The sequence below is a fragment of the Tympanuchus pallidicinctus genome, unplaced genomic scaffold (assembly GCF_026119805.1).
Source record: "Tympanuchus pallidicinctus isolate F22 unplaced genomic scaffold, pur_lepc_1.0 scaffold29, whole genome shotgun sequence".
Classification (NCBI taxonomy): domain Eukaryota; kingdom Metazoa; phylum Chordata; class Aves; order Galliformes; family Phasianidae; genus Tympanuchus; species Tympanuchus pallidicinctus.
In genome coordinates, this window is record NW_026294746.1 from 416,177 (window position 1) to 438,107 (window position 21,931).

A 21,931-nucleotide genomic window follows, 5' to 3' on the forward strand; every position below is an offset into this window, starting at 1 on the left:
CCACAATGCAAAAAGATGTGCGAACATAAGAGGGTCCACAGGTGATCAGAGACAAGACATCAAACTGATACTTCACAGGGTCAGCATCTAAAAGTTGTCCATCTTCAGCTACAGAAGCAGCTTGAAATAGCTACATATCGAAAAATATTTTCACTCTAATTTAATCCATGCTTTTTCTTTGATAAATGCGCCAATAGGCGTTTGTTCCATATAAATTGTTACACTAAGGAAAACACAAAGTCAATTCACTTTAAAGAAAATTGATTAGAGAACAATTATCAACATTCTTCTTTTTCCCCCCAACAGAAAACCAAGCATGAATCACAATTCAATATCCGACCCCAAAATTGTGGTTCAAGCATCCGATTCAGTGAGCACCGTGCGACTCCGCACATCGAACCACGTCACACTTCAGCCAAATGGGTACCAAAATGTTTCATAGCTGGGGTTCTGCAGAACAAAGCTGTATGTCCTGAGCAGACCCGTATTCGCTTTAGCAAGCAGATCCATCAGCCCAAATTGCCTGCAGATTGCAAAATCAGAGCTTCCTCCTAAATCATGATATGCCATGTTCTAGTTAGAGAGTTAGCTTTCACAGGCGCTCCAGATGCCAGGTGATAAGAATTACTGATGCATTGCTTTCAGAGCAGTTTGCTTTATGGCCTGGCAGGTCTGGCTTCGAAATTCAGCTGTGTTCCATTAGCATACAGAATGGCAGCCTACAGAAAGGTTATGTTACAGCATCAAACACATCCGGCCTTCTCTATTTTTGCTGTCAGTTATAGGTCATTTTAAACATCTGGCAAGTGTATTTTTAAACTGCATCTGTAGTTTTAATTGGCCATCTTCTGGGAATGCTAGGAGAGGAGGGAGAGACTTCCCTAGGGGAGAAGCTGGCAGCTCGGGCTGTGCAGCATGGCAATAGCTGACTCGGCTGATTGTGGATCACATAGCCAACAGAGATGTGCTGGACCTCCTGCACCACGGAAAGCTGGTGCTGAACAAACACGAAGGATCTGAAAGCAGATCCTTCCTGCTTACAGCAACACTATGGGACATCACACAGGAAGCAATTACTCCCCATCAAAGGAGGGCCGCCAGTGTTCAACCAGGTTGCGTCTGCTTTCCTGCTCAACTCTTTTCAGTACTCAAATGCTCCTGTAAGACAAACTGCCTTTCAATTGCAGCGCTTTGAATAAGTGGCTTCAAAAGTTTACATATTTGTGCCTGTTCTGTTAGGTCTGGGCAGCTGAAACGCTATAAGGCAATGGAAAGCACAGCAATGATAGAAGAACAGTGAAATCCCAGGCTGCAGCAAGTGAGGATAAGCCCAAATGCAGCAGCCATGGACATAGAACCAAAGGAAACAATTTGCTTACCCTTGGAAGGCCTCAGGTACAAAAAGCTCCAGAGAGATCCTCTCACCTCCACAGCCAACCCTTAAATGAGGGCTGGGAAGGGGAGGATCCTGGCTCTACCTTCCATCACTCAGCAGCATTGCATGCACCTGAGCTCCCCTGGGCTGGCCCTGCCTTTCCACCAGGTGCTCCATCACTGCTTCAGGCTGTGATTTAGCATTGCCACTACAGCATCATACAGGTCTCCCTTTTAGCATGGAGCAAAGGGATGTAGCTTTCAGCTTCCCATTCATTTCACGCCATGCACTCATTGCCAAAAAATTTGTTTTTAAATAGTTTTTCCTCTAATGTATATTAAGCAATCAAATGCTGACACAACAAGGTTAACTGACAAGTTAAATTTTGGTGGGATTTTCCAGTAAATAGTTTCACATACTGAGAACTTAGAAGCTGCAACCTAGCATTTGTTTTTTGCTTATTAATAAATGCAAGCAATAAAAATATGTTCTATTTCACAGCACTACCTCTTAAAATGTAAACACAGCTCAGAGATTTTGAGCAGGCTACAAAAATGCTTTATTCAGCAGTCAAAGAGAAAGGCTGTCTGAGGCTGTTTAAACTCGGCTCTGCATATAAATACATCAGCCTGCATGTTCCACTAGAGGTCAATATCACGGTTACACACTTATTAAAGGCACTGGAATGAAGGTGTCTGCCAGGAGCGCTCGCCCCACGGTTCTGCAGAGTTGGGATCCTGAAACCAACACTACAGGGAATTCAGGATGTGCGCCCTGTTACATCCAGGCTTCCACGCAGGGGTTTTAGCTCACAGTTTGTCAGAAGCTTCTCATCACAAGAACACAGGCCTGCACTGCTGGGCGAGGGGCAGGTTTGACAGACACCAGAGAAGCTCCACTGCACCCAACGCCAGATCTGCCTTGCTGCCAGCAGTGTCCACAGTCATGGTCAGGTCCTGCCTCTGAGGTCAGAAATACCCTCACAGTCCGTGTTAAGCAAGAAGTAGATAAACTAAAATTCAGACCTCCCTCAGGAATAACTCACTGATGTGCACAAATAAATCACAGCCATATCAATATATATATACATATGTAGATATGCAAGTTGATACATTAAGGGCTCAAGCTATCCACAAGAAAAAGAACAGCAATATAAGAACATTTGCTTAATATCTGATCAGGGTGTAGAACTGTAACTAAAGGAACATCCTGTAAAGAGATGAAAACGTGATGCAAAGAGTCCTGCTCCCACGGGCACCTGCACTGAATCAGGTGTTACAAGCCTGCCTTGAATTTTTCACTCCCCTCAAGAACACTGAAATGCACCTTGATTTCATCTCCAGTGATGACCTGCTCAGAAGCACGCACTGCTGTGTGGAGTCACCCATCACCTGCATCACCACACAGAGCTGCTCAGCAATCTGCTCCATCGCACGCTGCCGATCCGCACCGTGCAGCTCCACGGCATGAATAACAACTACAGTGTAAGCAAGTGTATTAAAAACCTTGAATTCTTATAAATGTCAAAACAATATAAATGATAGATACAGGTGTAAAGTCCATCGATCTCCCTCTTTGCAAGATAGGTGAGATTGCATTAAAAATAGAATAGACACCTGCAAATAGACTGATATTTATACAGAATATTGTGACAACTGTCATTTTGCATCAGTCAGACGGATCCCACAGGAATAAGCAAGTCTTAAATGTACCCATTTTTGTTTACTGACAAAATATAACAAAATCCATTCTCCCTGATGGTTTCCTGGTGGGGATTTTTCCTCTCCCTCAAGTCATTCATAAAATAAATGCATTCCTCTGAGTTTCCTGGTAGAAAGCACTTTATCAGGGCACTAGAGTATGGAGGGGTTTTAATACTCCTCTCACTTGGATTTTTCCATGTTTTTCAGGATGATTTGATTACACTGGGCTTGATTCTCAAGGAAATTTTACTAGCAAAAAACGACAATAAAATACCCAACAAGAACTCACTGTGCGACACCATTCTCCACGCAACGTTAGAGGTGGGCTGACAGACAGGCCTACGCCATTTGTTCATTACAACACCGGATCCAGTCACTGCTTAAAACAAACTATGGCTGTTTCTGTTGGTACGTAGTAAGCAATTAACACATTTATACCTACACCACCAAGAATAGAGTCAAACTCTGTCGCAGCATGAGCTACAAAGCAACATTAACATTGATAAGGAACCATAAAATTATGAGTGCTTGAAAAGCTTCAGATGATCATAAGCACCTGGCCCTCATTCGTGAGAAGGAGAGCTGGAGCACGTTACATACTTGCAGCAGCACAGCCAGAATGCAAGAGAAATAACTGACATACATAGCATTTTTTTAACCTGAAATTTGCACAACTCTCTCATCCTGTGTATCTCCTGGTGTGCACTAGTGAACAAACCTAAACACAAGACATGACAACGGTTAGAGAGAACTGAAAAGGACCAGAATGTATTCTTAGGTTCAACAGCACTGGACAAATGCATTTTTAGTCTCAAAGCGATCAGCTGCAAAGAATGGCAGCTGCATTGTACAGGCAGAACACAGCTCCTCAGCCAACCCAGCTTCATCACAAGGACAACAGCTCATACCCCAGTAATATCCCTCATTACCTCCCATGAAAATCTAGTTGGGAATTAAAATAATTAGCAATAACCACTCTGGTGGTTTCAGCCTTCCCAATGCAGCTGGTGCTCTGCCCACCTCTGTTACCACCTGGAGGTGCAGCAGCCAGCCTGGTCAGACAGCAGGCAAAGCACTGGGCTCCAGCAGTGTACAAAACCACCAAAATGAAACAAGATGATATGAGACTGCTGCAATTGAACGTATTTCCTGTGGCCCTTGTAACCCTAACAACTAATTATCATGATTAAATAACTAAAAACGTGACTGATTGCTTGATATTTTCCAGCAGCTATTCACTTATTTTAGGTGCGTTTAAGTACATCTTCAAATAGAACTCAAATCTCTCGGGGCTTACAATGCTGAAATCAGCCCAAATATAAAGAATAAGCTTCCAGAGCACAATAAATCTAAGACATGAGATGCTGTCCACGGCATACATACACTACATGCCCACAAACGTACAGCATTCACAGAAGAAACAAACCACTCAGCGTGCGCAAATGGCAGCAGCACCAGCACAACAAGAAGGTGTTACAAAAAGGGCACTCACCCACCTCTGAAGATTTAGGCTCACAGAAAGACTCCACAAAGGAGGGACCTCCAGCAAGAGAGCCCTGCTGAGGGGCAGCCAGCCCTTAAATGGGGCCTAGGAAAGGTGCAGCCAGGCTCCACCTCTTCTGATCACACAGCTGAATTGCCTTCACCTGTGCTCCCAGGGCTGACTGGTCCTTTCCCCAGGTGCTCAATCAGTGGTTCAGGCCATGACTCAACAGTTCTAATGACAAGCAGACATCATCAATGCAGCACAATTCACACAGGCAAAATCTGGATTCTGCCAATAATTTGTGTTGCATCCTGTTCTAGGAGATATGCATATTTTCCCTGCATTCCAATAAAGACCAAGAGCAGCACTTTGTGAGCATTGCTAGGAGGACTTCTCAACTTTTATCTTGACTTTGTTGAGCTTTGCTTTTCCACACCTTTGGACTCTTTGTAGCTTTCATACATTTCCAGTGTTTCCTGGGAATCTCACACAGCTCCAGAAGGCAGGGGTTCACACCCTCCTGCCTGAAGCAAGCATTAGTTCTGTCAGTTTTGCCCAATTCCTTAATTTGCTAACCAGGGGAGAGAAACAATAAAAAGGAAACAAACCCTGATTACATTTGCCAGCTTGACCTGTGGGAAAACATCTCAACCAGAGTTGCTGAAGTGACAGAAACGTGTTGTTCCCCATTTAGCCTAACTGACAGACTGTAACAGCTGATTAATTACGGAGGGAAGGCATAGGAAATCAACTCTGCACCTTACCTTTATTTCCCAGATCTTGCAGACATGACTTTCAGCCCAGCTCTGCAGAAATGAGGCGTCCAACACCTTGCCTTGCAGGGAGGAACGGCTCCATGCCAGGCCCCACATCCACCTGGTGCAGCACAGCAGCCCTGTGCCCCCAGCAGCTGCAAGCAGTGAGACCGGCACCGCTCCGTCCCCTGCCCCACAGCAGGCATGCCTTCCTGTAGCACAGCCCTCTCTTCCCCATCAAAGGTGAGGACGTTGTGCATTTTGTGCTGTTGTTATGAAAGAGCAAACTGCTATTGAAACTTTCACTGTACCAAAAAATGGCCCCCTCCTGTCAGAATAGGACACACAGCCAGCTCTTGTCTCACAGGCTGCAGTGGCACTTGCTGCGTCCATCTGCTTGCACAGGTGACCCTGAGTGGGAGCTACCAGACTTTGCTGAATACCTGATCATATCATGCCTGATCGATTCTGGAATCCGGTTCTCAGATTCAGAGTTTCCAGAGCAGTCTATTACATGGAGAGCCTTCCAACCCCAACCTCTTCCAGCACTTCACAACTAGCAGCTTGGATATGTATTTGCTTCTAGTTCAGCTCCAGAGGAGCTCCCAGTGCTTGTAAATAAATCAGTGTTCTCCTTCCTCTGAAAGTAGGGGAAGAAGCACTACCGCCCTGCTCAGCAGATCCTTGGGGAGGAAAACCTGAAATCCAGAGCTGGAGCTGGTTCTGTTTACACAAAATAAAGCCCTGTGCCTGCAAAGACGAAGCACTTCAAGGTCTTGTTTGTTACCAGGAGTCTCTTGCTATGAAAAATAGGACTTTGTGAAGGTCCGAGGCGTTTCTTTTACTTGGTGAAAGACATTTGCATCACTTGAAGTGCAGTGTATTCTCAATGGCAATGTAGTTCCTATCCAAAAACACACCATGCCCTACATTTTGTCGTCAGCGTGGTTAATCATTTATACAGCCTGTAAACGTACACAATATTCACTGAAAAAGAAGGCCCCAACATGCAGTGTAGTACAGAGAAGGCATCCAAGGACAAAGGAAGAAAGGATGCTCAGTATAGACAGATAGGGCTGGAAATGGTGGGAAACGAAGGACCAGGAGGAGAAACTGGAAGGGGGTGGATTACAGAAATAAGCAAGAAATCAGGACAAGAGCGTGAATGGGGCAAAACACTAAAACATGAAAGGTGAAAAACGGGGCCTTGAAACAAATACAGGGAAAGCCAAGATGCCACTAAAGAGATTCCAAAAAAGGGACAGAATTGGAATGGCAGGCAAGGACAATTCTGAACAGTTTAAATGGTCAAAGGAAAGCTGCTGAAAGAACAAGAGGGCTATCACAGTGTATGGGAAGGCTTTTAGCAGCAACGACTGTAATGAATAGGAAAATGCAAGTATCTTTCTAGAAAGAATGACAAAAATAGTTTAAAAAAGAGGAAAGCCAGGGGTGTGTGGGGAGAGAGCAGCCTCAGCATTTTGTGTGCTGTTGGACTATTCCCTTTGCTGCATTGCCTCCAAGAAACATGCTAACCAATAACAGCTTAGAGCTCATGCATTAATATTTCTTCTATATTTAGAGCTTCTACTTCTCCAACCTTTGCATGCCCCTTATCTAAAATTATGATCTCCATAGGAAGAGATAATATTAACCTGAGCATGTGTGCAGGGCTTGTTACTTACGTTCTATCAGATCAGAAATAATACATAAAAGAACTAATGTGCTGCAGCAGAAAGTGCAAGAATTGACCCATCTGTTATGCAACACCGCCAGAAACATTTTATAGATACACATTAAAATTCAGGCTCTTGTTTGTGACCAACTCTGCTAGGTTTCATGTTGCTTGCCAAAGGGACTGAACGGGGCATGGCCTTGACTCACGCTCCTGTGCTGAAGTCCCAGACTTGCCAGACTCAGATACACGCTCCCAACAAAGACAATCTGTCAGCGGCCTTTTGACATTCAAATTTTCCCTCTTGTATTGTTCCAATTTCCTACGCATCTGGGTATATTTGTACTAAACCACACTCGTATCGAAGGAAAGCATGTCAAGCAACTTCATATCATTTGGGCTGGGAATTGGCTTGCTGGTTTGACCGTCCTTCCCTTCTGCCTTGTTAGCAGCATTATGAAGGACACCCTACTTGAGCAGCTCCTTCTCCCCGCTCAGAAGTGGGGTGAGTCATCCCTCACAAACTCTGCTGTAGCTCTTGGAGCAGTCAGCCTGCACTTGCACTGCTCACACACATCGATTTCCTGAACTTCTTGCCTCTTTCTGTGCTCACAGCCTGACTGTTAGCAGGCGGTTTCTTCAGCTCCACTGATCCTGGTAAAAGTGCACTCTGTTCTACCCTGCAATTTTCCATCATGGTATTTTTATAACCTACTGTAATTAAACTCTGCTTGATAGACTCTCTCCATACAGCTTTGTATATGGAAACACAGTTGCGTTATTTCTTCTCACAACACAGACCAACTTTGTGGAATCTTTCTCCTGTGTACATCACTGCCTCACCAGGACTCTGGTTGCGCTGCTGCATCAGCTAAGAAGTGCAGACCTTGACTTAGCCATGTTTAGAACCTGTAGTTGTTCTGTCCTACTGACGGCTATCTCTGGCAACCTGAACAAAAGCAAGGTTTGTTTTTCTAACATGAACAAAACTTTCCTTTTTTTGAGAAAAAGTTTCCTTTTCAACAATCCGCCTCCCAAAGACCAATAAAAGGAAGACAGACCTTACGAATAAGTTGGAAAACCTTTTTCTGGAAGCCAGGAACCTGACAGCCATCAGGGCAGTGGCAGGGAAGCAGCGTGGATTGAGCAGTAGGGGCAGCGTATAGGGCAAGAAGCTCTGAAAAATCATAGGACGTATAAACTCAGAAATGGCACATAGATGGAAACTGGAGAAAGTGGGAAGGCTTAGCACAAGGTTCACAGAAGTATACGTGCAATCTGCCTAACTTATCTTGCTGTTGGGAATTCAATTTCTTTATGTCTAACCTATCCAAGTGAAGAGTAAGAGAAATAGGAAGGCTGTGGGCATTTTAGAAGGTTATCTTTGGTCCAGCTGGGTTTAGGATAGCTTACTTGCATGGGTTGCTCTACAATCGAAAGGCAGTTGTTCTTCCCATGGATGATTCCTCTGGTTGCCTGCCTGCACACAGCCCTCACTACAGGGAGCCCATGTGATTCAAGTTTCACCTGCCCTGCAGATTCTCCCAGCCATGACAATGGCAGCACCGACAAGTGGAAAAGATCCAGTTGTAGGCTCTTTAAACTCCTGGAAAATAGGAGACAAAATGTAGTGGCATTTGAACAGTACAAGCCATCAGCCACTTGAATCATTATTCCTAAGAATGAAGCAGATTCTCCATATTTTTAAATGGTGACCAGCATTTTTTTGTAAGATAAAGAGTAGCTCAACAAGAAAGTAAAGGCTTAAATCAGAAATCAATAGGTGGAATTTTCCGATTTGTGTTATGCAGGTCAGATGATCACAGTAGTCCTTATTGACCTTGTAATCTATATTTTAATTAACGTACCCTTCTGATTATAAGATATCAAGAAGCATCACAGCTAACAATCCTCTGCTTGGGTTTCTCCTCCCAAAATGGACTTTCAACAATCGTTACACATTTTTCTTTGATTTTCATAATTTAACATTAAAAATATGAGCTATTTCCAAAGCACTTGAGATTTTGTTTGTTTAATGAAGAGTTGAGCAATTTCAAAGGTGTTCTTACAATTCAAATATTAGTTGGTTGCATGCTGACAAGTTCCTTTGCTATCTGATCGTCCCTCAGCAATGGTCTCTAGGTTTGAATCTTTCTGGTACTGAAAGCAACCCAGCTGATTTTATAGACAAGTCTCTTCCCAGTTTTTATGCAAATATGTGAAAAGTTTATAACTACTTTTGCCTTCAGCTTTGCATGTTAATTTCCATAGCAAAATCAGAGCATGGCCGCATGGAGGTAGAGAGATGAGGTTCTCTGCCCACAGCACTGCAGGGTGAGACGTACCTCTGCTTCTGCACTATTGCTTATGCCTGAGAAATGCTGCTCTGGCCACTTTCACCAGCAGTCTGCACTCCTGGACAGGACATCTATCTTCATTTATGACAAAAATTAGTAAAAATCAATCTTTTTAAATAATTGCTTTGTACAAGTCTAAACGTACTGTCTGAAAGAAAGAAAGAAAGAAAGAAAGAAAGAAAGAAAGAAAGAAAGAAAGAAAGAAAGAAAGAAAGAAAGAAAGAAAGAAAGAAAGAAAGAAAGAAAGAAAGAAAGACAGAAAGAAAGAAAGAGAGAGAGAGAGAGAGAGAGAAAGCAAGCAAGCGTAATTAAAACAGACTTCTTGCAATACCTCAGAGTCACGCAATTATAAGGCACTTTTAATGAGTAACTTAGGTAATTAAATAAGTCAAAATGCAAGGAATGCTATTGATGAGTTACTGCTTCATGGCTCTGTGCACTTCGGTCTCTGACTCTGGGCTGCTCTGGCTGCAACCTGAGGGCCATCTCCCCCCAACAGGTCCAGCTTTGGCTGGAGAATGGTTAAGCAGGATTTTCTGCATAAGCTCAGGCTGCAACTCACATTCAAGTGTGTTTAATACTGACTTGTCTAAAGTATGTTGGGTAATTGCTGCTGAAATTCAATGTGTGCTGTATCTCATCTAGGATGTGCAATTTACTGGCTATATTCTAGTAAAATAACTTTATGGCTTTCTGTCGCAATAAATAACAGTTTATAGCATAAGGGAATTAATATTTACTTTGAAAGCTACATAGACTATTCAAATAAAGTTGCTATATATAGAACAATCTCAACCACTGCTGGATTTTTAAATGCTTTGAATTGACATGAGAACTCACGTAAGTATTAAATTCCAGTGCCCTACAGCTATTAATAAAACTTTAGTTTTCAGATTTGCAATCAAAACTTTTCCATATATCGTATGCCACTACAGTAGATCAAAAAATTCAAAAGCGTGGAAAAGGAGATCTTGAAAGGCCTCTGTGTGCCCCAGGCATGGAAATGGAAGGATCATGGGGACACAAACTTCAGTCAACATTCTCAAGAAAGTTCATGATTTACCACAAATATGGTTGTAATTAGGAATGTGTTCTTTGTTACTCTAACAAGGAGAGATTGGAAAGACACTGAAATCTAAAAGCAGAACAGCAGGCCTGCAGTGCTCCTGTGGCTGTGGGCAGGATGGAGCCCCACGCATCCTGGAGAAAGTTCAGTTACGGCTGATACCATTCATTTGTTTTCCAAAGGGGTCTGCGACTGCTTGCCTTATAGCCTACAAAAAGCTGAACAAAGCAGAACCGTTGTTAAAATTAAGCCTAATGAGCACTGGGCAAAGTCTTCTGTCTGAGAGGACGTGTAGGAAGGGACGTGATGCAGGGCAGGAGAGGAGGACGTATTTCATCTTTTTAAGCTAAGGAGCTTGTTTCTACTTCGAGGAAATAAACTAAAATAAATGGCTGTGGCCGTGACGGGTAGCATTACATACTGCTGGGAAAACTGTCCCCTAGGATCACAATGAGCCTGGCTGTCAAAAGGGCACGGAAAGGGCAAAGCACTTGCTTACATCATGCGCACAAAAGAGTCAGAGCAGTAGAATGGCAGCCAGCGCAGCCAAATCACAGCATTGTGTAACAACCTTCCCGTGCTTACGTATACATCTGTTCTTTCTTTCTTTCTCTCTCATTTCTTCAGAATTTGTTTATGGCAATAGGCACATAAAAACTGCAGGCAAAGTGTAACCATAAACAGAAACACCCACGCGGCATTATAAAATATACTTAGGTCAGACAGAAGACATAATCTTCAGAACATTTATAGTACTCTAAAATGTTGCAGTCCTTAGCAGCACGGGGCCTTTTTATGGGAAAACGCACCGTATTTGCTGCAGTGAGGGGCAAGAACAGCTACATGGAGGGGCACCGCTGTCCTCAGCCAGTGAAAGGTTCTGTTCTCACAGATCAGCACTGCCCCCCACCCCCAAGTGCTTAACAGAAACGTTTAGGTAAACAATTGGGTTTTTTGTTCGTGAAAGGTCCCACACAACACAGCCAGGAGTTGAAGCCTCTGAACTGGGTCAGGAGCAGGTCTACCTCGCACACAAACAATCTCGATGCAGAAAGGAGAGCAAAAACCTGAAGTATCACCAGAGTGCCCATGTCTGGTATGATATGGTGGGCATGCTGTTCCTTACTGTGCCACAGTGAGCATTAGGTTGGTAGGAACACCAGAAGCCCCAGAGAGGACGCGAAGCCCCATCAACCACCGGCAGATCCCAAAGGCAGCCGGCGCTGTGCTGACACCCAGCCGCTGTCCCGGCAGGCAGCAGTGCCGCCCCGGTGCCTGAAGATGCAGCAGAATCCCAACCCCTTCCACGGCTCTGCAGCCCCCGGCGGCCCCGGGGCTCCGCTGTGGCAGGGATGCTGCCCACAGGCTGCTGTTCATCCTCAGCAGCCACGCGATGGCAGCAGAAATATGAAAACACGGAGATGAATGAATACATTATCATACAATTATAAGGAAAGGATATTCTGCACAAATGAGGCAGTTGCTAAACGCAACCTAATGTCCGTGGCATTTTTAAGACAAGCAGATAGTAGAATTTTTTTTTTTTTCCTCAAATGCAGTAATTTACATTTCCTACATTACCTTAATTGCTGACAGGATCACTTGTGCTTTTTTGTTGTAGAACAGATATTTGGTTCACGGGCAGCTGCCTGTACCATGCTCTCAGATGCTGCATATTTGTGACTGGAAAACATCACCGACCTCAGCCCTGTCTGCCCCTCACACCACCGACCCTTATCTCAGCCATGTTGCAGCAGGGGCTAATATTTCATTAGGGCTGTTTTAGTTTAAGATGCCTGCTTGCTTTTTCTTTTTTTCTTTTTTTTTTTTAATGCTTTTGCAACCAGGCTATTTTCTGAGAGCTGGTCCAGGCTCTTCCTATTTTGCAAACAGTTGGCCACTGAAGTGAGACCACATACAAAAATCTGACAAAGCATCCAGCTGAACAGATCAGCATCACTCTGACCGTCTGCTGCTCACAGACGCGCTGCATCCAGCACTGAAAGCTTCCCACCTCCACCACAGGGGATTTCAGCTCTGCAGCCTTCATGCACGCAGCTTTGCCATTAAGAACAGGTATACACAATTGCAGAGGACTGTGAGCACACATCAGAACACATGGAAGAGGTAACAGCGTGTCCCAAGGAACAACCAGGACCATAAGTGTCATTCTGATCTGGCTTTAAAAATGGGAACAGGCCAACTCCATTTCTCTTCATTCAGTTCCATTTCTTACAGGAGGGTGTTAGTTTGCAGGCAATGCTCTGTGTTTCAAAGAGTTGTGCAAACATTGGCTAATTCACATCTCTTGTCGGCAAAAAATAAATACTGTCCTACCAAGTGGTGGCCAGTAAGAAGTGCACACAGAGAGACAAAGCCAAAGTGAAATCCTGTTCTATCCGCTCCTCCACTGTTCACTGTGTTCAGTCTCCCCTGTTACATAACAGGAATTGTCTTTTGGATAAGGGCTCCTCCCTGCACACACACTGACCAGCACAGAAACCCAATGTGTGGCAGGGAGATGGTAGGGATGAGGCAACACCAGGTGGCATCTGGAACTTCCATCACAGAATCACTGAACTTTCCTGTGCTCTGGACTATTTTTGCTTTCTTTCCTTTTTTTTTAAGTGAATACTGAGTCATAACCAATCCCACACCAGTTGTACCAACACTACCTACCAACAAGTAACTTGATTTCGACCATATTGGTTTTACACATTCATTCCCTCTGTTTATGGCTCCTGTATCCTTGGGTTCTTTTCTGCTGTATGAAGACAATACCGGATTTTATTTAGGACCTCCAGAGCCTCCCGACCTCTGAACGTGACTCACATCTTCCTGCTTCCCCTCCCAGTGTACACTTTTGTCTTCTGAACACGAACTCAGGAAATGAAAATGTTTAATGCATCTCTGATGCATACAGAATTAGCAGCAACACAGCAAATGTGATTTGATTTCCTTTCTAACGCACCACAAAATAAATAAATAAAAATAAACACATTAAAAAGCCAGAAGTGTAACAGAACAACACAGGAGTTCCTCCTTTCCAGGGGAAGTTCTTATCTCCGTCACAGCCAACAGTGCAATTACAAGATTACAAGACACACACTGCTTCATCATCTGGATCCTCTGAGCAATCAAACGGATCCCTGCAGAAAAAAGTGAACCTCTTCATCTCACGTGGAAGCGCAGCGTTGCCCTTCGCAGCAGCTTTGCTTCAGTGCTACAGAAACTGGTGCCTACTGCAATCTACTGCAAGGTCACTGCAGGCGCAAAAACACCAAACCAACCCACGCCGAGTCCTTCTGAGTGCCTGTAGGGACACCCATGGAAATTGAGGGTGGTCCAAAAAAGTAAATGCAGAACATTGTCTCTGACCCCCAAATACTCATTTTCATTTTGCTTTAAAGTTCCTCATCTAAACTGCAGCCATTGGGATAAAGTTCAGAGCAATAAACCTCAGCGTTCCTCTCCAGCCCCCAGCATGTTAAATAGAGCATAGATCCAACAATCCAATCTCCATATATTTTATTCTCAAAATATTTCATTTCTGCCCACCAATCTTTAGATCTCCTATTGGATTTTGCTTTCATAAATGGATTTTTCCACAGAGCTGGCAGAAAATATATTTAATTTCAAATTTCTCTAAATGGAAAAAGTCAATATAAATGTCAACGTGCATTTGTGCTGCAGGCTTTCGGGTGACACCAACCTCACGTCTCAGGGCAGGGCAGGAGGGGCTGTTTGCTCGTTCCCTATCTGTGCACTTGCTCTAATGTTTTATTTAAGAAGGACTGCTGAAAGAGGGGAGAACTCTTTGATCTACCACCTTTCTTACCATTTACAGCATCGTGATGTAGCTGTAGTATCAATCACTCAAACCATTTCAATCTGTCCCGACGCTAATGTCATTAGTCCACAGAGATTCTTTTGGAACAATTTACATAGAAACCGCCTTTACATGCGAAATGAAAAATGCTCAGACCTCAGTGAATGAATTTGAATTGCAATCCTACGGCACGTGGCTCAGCTTTATTCCCGTTAGTTACTAAACAGGAAAAAAGGGGTGATGCAGTCCATTGCAAAACCACTGACTGCATGGCTACTGCAGAGCTGCCCCGTGCAGCAGTCACCATTCCTTGTGCCCCACGGCCCTCCATTGCTCCTGGCAGCCCAAACTGCAGGATAAGCTACAGCAGCAGAAGGTTGGGTGGTTACAGGGTCGAAGCTGCCCAAAACACAGCGAGTGCTGCAAAATGATGCCAGAACCCACCAACGTTTGCTGTGAATTGATGCTACTGTAAGTGCACGCATTGGGATCCCAGTACAGAACGTGAGTGATTGATACGTGTGACCTCTTTGGAAGAGGTTCCTGGGTGACTCACTGCAGATCCAATGATGACCCATACGCCCTTCAGACATGAGGAGCCGACCCCTCACTCCAGCACTGCCCGGCTGCTCTGCAGGAGCTCCGCATGGGTCGGAGCTGGGCCTTATGGTCATCAGGGACATCAGAGCTGTGGGACACAAACCGTAAGTGGGGAGACACTCCTATGCTCTGTGCCTCCAATGAATTGCAGGAGATGAAGGGGGATTCTGGTTAGAAATCATATGGCAGAAGTTAAATATTTCCAGCGACCTAAGGAAAAAAAATCCTTAATAGCGATGATAAAGCATAGATTTGTATAGGAACTGTCACTACTCCCGAGCAATTTTTCTCCTTTCATTTCAGGGCTGTGCTTTTTTGTGTTAATGTATGCACATATGTGTGTAATATTTTCAGAAAGCCTTTCACATTAAACTCTAATTTCTTCTCCAAAGCCATTCCGCAGTATTTTTCTGGAATGCATTAAGCAGCCTGACTGAACAATGTAATCCTAATTAGTTTGCAAACTACGCAGCTCACCTCTGAGGGGGAGTAAAGCCCATGTAAATTAAAGCGAATTGGATCAGGCTGTCCTAGGAATAGTTTACAAGATTAGTGCTGCTGAGCGTGTGATCTCAGAAGTTGCTTGTTGCTTTCGCCCTCCAGTAATAACTTACACGTACATTTCACTGATGGGGAATTGAAAGGTAAAAACATCTTTGGTTTAATATTCCGCGATGGGTTCTTTGCATAATGCAGGAAAGCCCACTTGGTCACCTCCTAAAAGGAGAAGTCGCCGCTGTGCATTTGCAGCTCAGCGCTGCGCGAATCGCGGCGTTATCGCACCGCGCGCCAGGCCGGGCTCACGGCGAGCTGAAGGAGCCTCTGTCAAGTCCTGACAGTGATATTCCAGGGTTTCTGTAGTAATTGAATAATCTAAAACTTCCATTTGTGTCCTTGTGGACTAATCTGTAACAGTGTTAAGGGACTGTTATGATAATAATTAAATACAAGTCCTGCATGCAAAATTGGTATTCTGCATCTCCATCCCCACAAGGGAGTTTCTCTCTTAATAAGACTTAGATCAAGTTTTACCTTTTTTTTTTCTTTTTAAGAAATTCATAAAGATTGTCATATTGTACTGAGATAACACACATCTATACATTAGAGAACGAGACATTTCAAACCTACAAGCTTAATGCGCTCATCTTGTTCTCTGATCGCTCCAATCTTAAATCAGTGGTGCCAGACTAAATCAAAACTGATGAACCTGCCTCACTAACGAACTGGGGCTGCAGAGGGGGGTCCTCACTGTCCAGCAGACAGCACTGCTCCTCTTCCACACAAGTATGGAGATGAGAGGCAGCGCACAAAGCGGTGCTGCTGCTGCTTCCACCACTGGATTTCGGTAGGGCAGCAGGTTCATGGCAGCAATTTGGCACAACCGCATCCCAGGCAGCGCTGCTCACGCTCAGAGCGGCTCAGCAGGTCAGAGCTCTGCCTGAAATTTAGCAGAGCCATTTGCTCTAACTTCTCTTCAGGCAATGGGATTTGGAAAGAACAAACCTGTTTTCAATATAGGATAAAGAGCAAGAGCATCTGTGCCAGCCTTTCAAAACACGGGGATATTTCCCACAAAAATACAAGCATGCATTAATTGCAGGAGCAACCAATTCGTGTGGATGTGAAACTGATGGACACCTGGAAAGAGGCGTAGAAAAAGGAGCGGCGAATGCACCAAGCGCCCCGCAGCCCAACCACAACCCATAGCAGCACCAGGCTGCAACGACTTGACAGCTATTTCAACTTACTCCTTATTTATTAGTTAAAATTTTTAATTATGTGAATTGATTAGGAACATATCACCAGGGATCCTAATTAATTAGAATTTTAAAAAGGATCACGGACTGGAGATTTTTAATAGATTCCACAAAGAATTGCACAAAGATGTATATTAAGGGAAAGGCCAAATTAACTTCTTTCTGGTTTATCAAGCATTTTCTAAGAGGATTGTGCACCAGATTAACCAAGTAATATCCGAACCCCTTACTCATAGTGATGCTAAGTGAGGCAGCAGCTTAAGCATTTCAGGCAGTTATCACTTAGCATCTGCTTGATTAATTAGTTTATTCCCCTTCCTAGATTTTCTAGTTTTTCTTTATTGTCCACGCTCATCAAATCCCTCTGCATGGTAGAGATGAACACGAAGATCCCAGAGTGCAACTGCTTCCATTTTTTTTCCTTACCCAAATCTGGGACAGATGCAGAAGCCATTCCCTGTATCGAACTCAGAAAGCCATTAGTGGTAAAATCCACTCACACAAAGAACGTTTCAGAATTGGCTGGTCAGTGCTCGTATGGGCCAATGTGTTTTTCCTTTTCACCTAGCAACTGCCGTTCCCAAAACTGGATTTGGATACGATCTGTGTTCTTGGCTGCCTTTGTATTTTTCCATCAGTACGGCCATGATACCTATTTATCTTCTGGCTGCAAGAACAGCAAACGCGATCTGGCAATGCCACAAGGCAGACAGTTATTTCATGCCCTGTTAAACTCTAATGTGGTTAACAACAATATCATTCCAACTTTTAAAAGGGTCTTTTTTTATTATTTTAAATCTGTTGCCTGTATCCAAGTAAAGAACATCACTTCCAGTTAGGATGGGATCAGAAACATAACAACGTACTCTATCCATGAAGCAGCAGTGCAGGGTGCCCTGAGCTAGTAATTAAAAAGGTTAAAATACATCATTCTTTCCAAGTAACATTTTGGGGTCAAGAAAATTAACTTTTTCTACATGGTTCAGAACTCAGATCTGTAGCAATTATTAGATGCAACACTGTCAGCAAAATGAGCAAGCAGGTAGCAGCAAGACCTGAGAGTGGGCTGGAGAGAAAAGCACTGCGGTGCAGCAAAGTGGAGCGAACCTGAGCTCATCCTGCAGGGAAACTTGTCCTACAGCCTTCGGAAAACACTGGAATGGTGCACCAGACCCACACTGTTACTTATTAGCACTCATTTTTGCCTGTTTCAGCTGGAATTAAATCAGCAAAGCTGAAAGACAAGCGAATGGGACGTACTCAAAGAACAGGAGAGATTTCCACAACGGATCCAGCTCTCCTAGCTCCAAAAGTATGCTGGAGTTAACTTTCTGATTGGGACCTGAATCTCTCTTTGGTTGTTCAGGTGGGTTTATTTTCTCCTGACATCAATCACTGCTACCTGAATCATTGCTTCCTTTGCGTGTTCTGATGCCCTGAGGGAGAAAATGTCCATTTCTTTTCAACGCTTAAATGATCAATCTGGATTCTGATACTCCCCTTTTGCTATCTAATGCATAGAATTATGTAGAAACTGTGTTCCACCAGTTTGGAGGCCTGATGAAAATCCCATTAATTGTCCACAGCATTGATGCAGGAACCAGATCCGTGCTTGTGCACTGCGTTACCTGCTGGGAGACCCCTGGCACTGCAGCACAGAGTGAGTCCCACATTTATCACAACAAGGAGGCCCAGGTTCTGCCTATTAGGCTTCACATTAAGAAGTCTGAAAGACAGGCTGGATTAGAGAGCACAGGTATCTCCTTGGAGGCTAAATATAAAGTACTAAGGGGCTCTTAAAGTGGAGAATGACATAAGAATGAGTGGCTGAACTCAGACACATTCAAATCAGAAGGAAATCACTATGACCCTTATTTTCTTAAGTGGTGAAAGTGATTGACCACTGAAAGAAACTTCAAATTGGTGCATTCTCTGACCCTCTGTACATTCCATTAAAGGTGTGTTACCTTCTAGAAGCAGCAAAATAGGAATTACTGCACTCAGAGTAGAAGTATTTGACTTAAATGCGGTAGGTGCAGACATACAAGAAGTCAGGTACTAATGGCTGATCACCCTATTTAGAAAAAAAAAGCCATCAGGAAAGTGTTCACTGAAGAATGCATATGTGTGGTTGTCACAGGTTGCTGTCCTATAGCTGAAGTTTGCGGCGCAGGTTTTGGTATTCTGCATTGTTAAAGTTCATGGAACTTAATTAAATCCCATTCTGCAAACACTAAACAAAAACAAACTACAATTTCTATTATGCTGACTTTTTTTTTGGCTTGTCATAATAAAACATTGTTATTGGATGTAAAAATTATGGAACAAAGTTATGTCTCCCTGGTGTAATATAATGCAATCCATTTAATACTATTTTAAAACCAAAAACCTCATTAAAACAGACAGAATGTAAGAATGACAAATTGCCTAGAAGGGAGCGTGAGCGCGGAACGCCTTCCATGCACCCAACTGCTGGGAGCAGCGCAGGCTGAACGCAGCTCCGCGGATGGGATGCGAGCACAAGGCCGCCGTGCAGCAGTGCAGCTGCTGCTCCCACCCCAGGGTGGGCAGAACCTCAATGGCCCTTTGGCAGCATCAGTTCCTCGCAGCGCCACGAACTGTTCTGTGCTGCGCCTGCACAAACGGGTGCAGCCTCAGATCCATAGTGGTGCTCACAGTCTATTAACTACAAAAATCAATACAGCTTATACAAATATATACCCTTACAGCTTCACTATTCATTTGCTAATCAGAGCATTTCTGGGTAACGCAGCTACACCGTGCTGCCGAACATTTCCTCATCCTTTTGGCCCAAAGGAACAGTCTTGTTATCTTAAGAACCAACTTTGCATCAGAACTCCAACCACCAGAACACGCAATTCCCATTTAATACAGTAAAAAAATTAAAAACCCTCATTTTTTTAATCCACATCTGCGCATCAGAAGTGATTGATGCGATCCAATAGCTCATTTCTCACACACAGACTGTAGGAGAATGGTTATGTCAAACGGTGACATATTTTAGAACAAACAGGCTCGTTCCAGAAACACCGCGTCAGGTGAAATGATCCGTCTGGTTTTTTTTGAGTTGCTAAGGAACATCAGTAGAGCAACAGTCTCTTTCAAAACATTCTCTCAAGCAGAGTCTGATTCTGGTCTAAATTCAATAGAAAATCTATTTCTGCACATTCTAAGAGCAACTCTTAATGAGCATATGCAAAATGATGACAATTAGTGTGAAAATTACCTGTTTGGTGAGAATCAATCACAAACACACAGCTTCCACGTGAAAAAAAAAGGAGAATACTTGCAAAGTTCTCCTACCTCCACTCCTTGGACTTTCAGCTTCATGTGATCCTCTCGGGTGGTTTTCCCATCTTTCCTTTTTTTCCAGCAATACCCATCTTTCCTGTACTTCACCTTCTTCCTATTATACAGGATCATAGAACCATTCTGCGGTCTGCAAACCAGAAACAAAGAATGAGATAAAGCAAAAAACACTCCAAGAGAACTTATGAAACAGCGCGCTGCAGAGCGAGGAAAGTCTCTGTAGAAAAGCAATATTCCATATTTGGCACCTCTTTCTTTTTCACCTTTCGCCGCTTTGAATCAGGTTAACTATGTTTTACAGCCTGCCAAGTTTTACTTTAGAGTCCGGCGTGTAACAAAGTGCCAATGGCTGGTGTAAAAAAGAAGAAAGAAATAAGAATGACGATGACTTTGCAAGGGCTGCTATTCTTGGGCTCAAATACAAACTGAAAATTAGAAGGAAAGAAAAGCGCAGAGATAAAAAGGCGTTATTTCTGGGGGGGAGAAATCTCTGTTTGCAGTGCCTCTGCAGGGTCAGGTCACACCGGTGCCTCTCACACAGCACCAGAAGCTGAAAAGCATCAGTTCATACATCACTTTCACTGTTTGCACTCAGATCGATGTCAGACGTGGGATAACTTCCTCTTTTTTGAGCAACGTGACTTTAGAGATGTATGAAAACATTTTCCTCTTAAGAAGCACATTGACACTTTAGGGTATCAGTAAAGAAACACGGACATCTGTCCAGCAGACAGGACTTAACACCTTCTTGCTGCGCTGCATTTCACAGAAGTGCTTTGCCATTTGCTAAGCCAATACACAAAAGGGGCATCTCTGCTGAAATATTAAAAAAATACACTAAAAAGACACCATGCATCACACGCAGACAGCAGCACTGTAGATGCTGCAGAAATTTACAGTGGTACATTAGTCACAGTAATTTTGTTTTAGAACACCAAGAACAGAAAGAAAAACAACATTAGCAGCAGCTGCAATAAACAACTTCCATAGGCAGTCCTTGGCTGGAGACACGTGATAAAGCACAGCTCCTGAACCCACAGACACACAGTGAGCAAACAGGGTCCTTCCAGGGAGAGGGAACCCTCTGTTACACTGCTTTCCCTCAGAGAAACAGCACAACAGTGCGTGACAGTGCGTCACAACAGACCTTTGTGTCCACCTACTGCACATTCCTATACATGTGTGCATTTATTTCCTCTTCTGGAACTGGGAGGAGAGGCACTTCTATTAAAAACGTACACTGCCCATACCAGCAAGAGGCTTTGGTGAGGGATGGTGGGACGCCCTTCCCAAGGAATACTTCTGCCTCATGACCACAGCAGAACTGCAGGAAGTTAAGAAGGCAGTAATGATGGATGCTCTGTTTTGCTGCATCCTTGCCGCTGTGTCACAGAGCGGCTCCAGGACGTGTCTGGTTTCTCACTTGCATTCCTATTAGTTCACATGTGGAAGAAGCACCAAGTTTGGATGGGATGCATTCAGAGCCCAACAAACACTATGGGAACTCAGCTCACAAGAAAAGGTGTTTGTGATCACAGGGAAATCTTCATTCATGGAACCCAAACTAAAACACAGTATTCTCCTCCCCAATCTGCGTAGCATCACAGAATCATTTGAATTGGAAGGGACCCTAAAAGGTCACGTTGTCCCACTCCTGCAATGCACAGGACATCCACAGCTCCACCAGTGCTCAGAGCCCTGCAGCCTGACCTTGGCTACGCGCAGGGATGGGGCAGCACCACCTCTCTGGGCCCCCTGTGCTGGTGCCTCAGCACCTCATTGTAAAGAACTTCTTCCTTATATCCAACCTAAATCTCCCCTCTTTTATTTGGAAACCATTCCCACTTATACTATCACAGCAGGGCCTGCTGAAGAGTCTGTCCCCTTCCTTCTTACTGTGTAACAACAGTTTGTGTATCCACGGCCACGTTTAACAGTGGGAAGCAGAGGGTTTTGTGCAGCTGATCCTCACAATGAAGCGGTCACCCCAACGAATCC

General features: G+C 43.9%; 1 protein-coding gene across 14 annotated transcripts in view; it reads right to left on the minus strand.

Moving 5' to 3' along the window:
* CAMTA1 (calmodulin binding transcription activator 1) overlaps positions 1–21,931 on the minus strand; it is a 222,429-nt gene that overhangs the window by 115,055 nt on the left and 85,443 nt on the right. For all 14 annotated transcript variants that reach the window (XM_052691940.1, XM_052691938.1, XM_052691936.1 and 11 more), the window contains one exon: positions 19,928–20,063. In XM_052691940.1, coding sequence (XP_052547900.1) covers positions 19,928–20,063 — 136 coding nt within the window. The remainder of the gene's footprint in view (positions 1–19,927; positions 20,064–21,931) is intronic.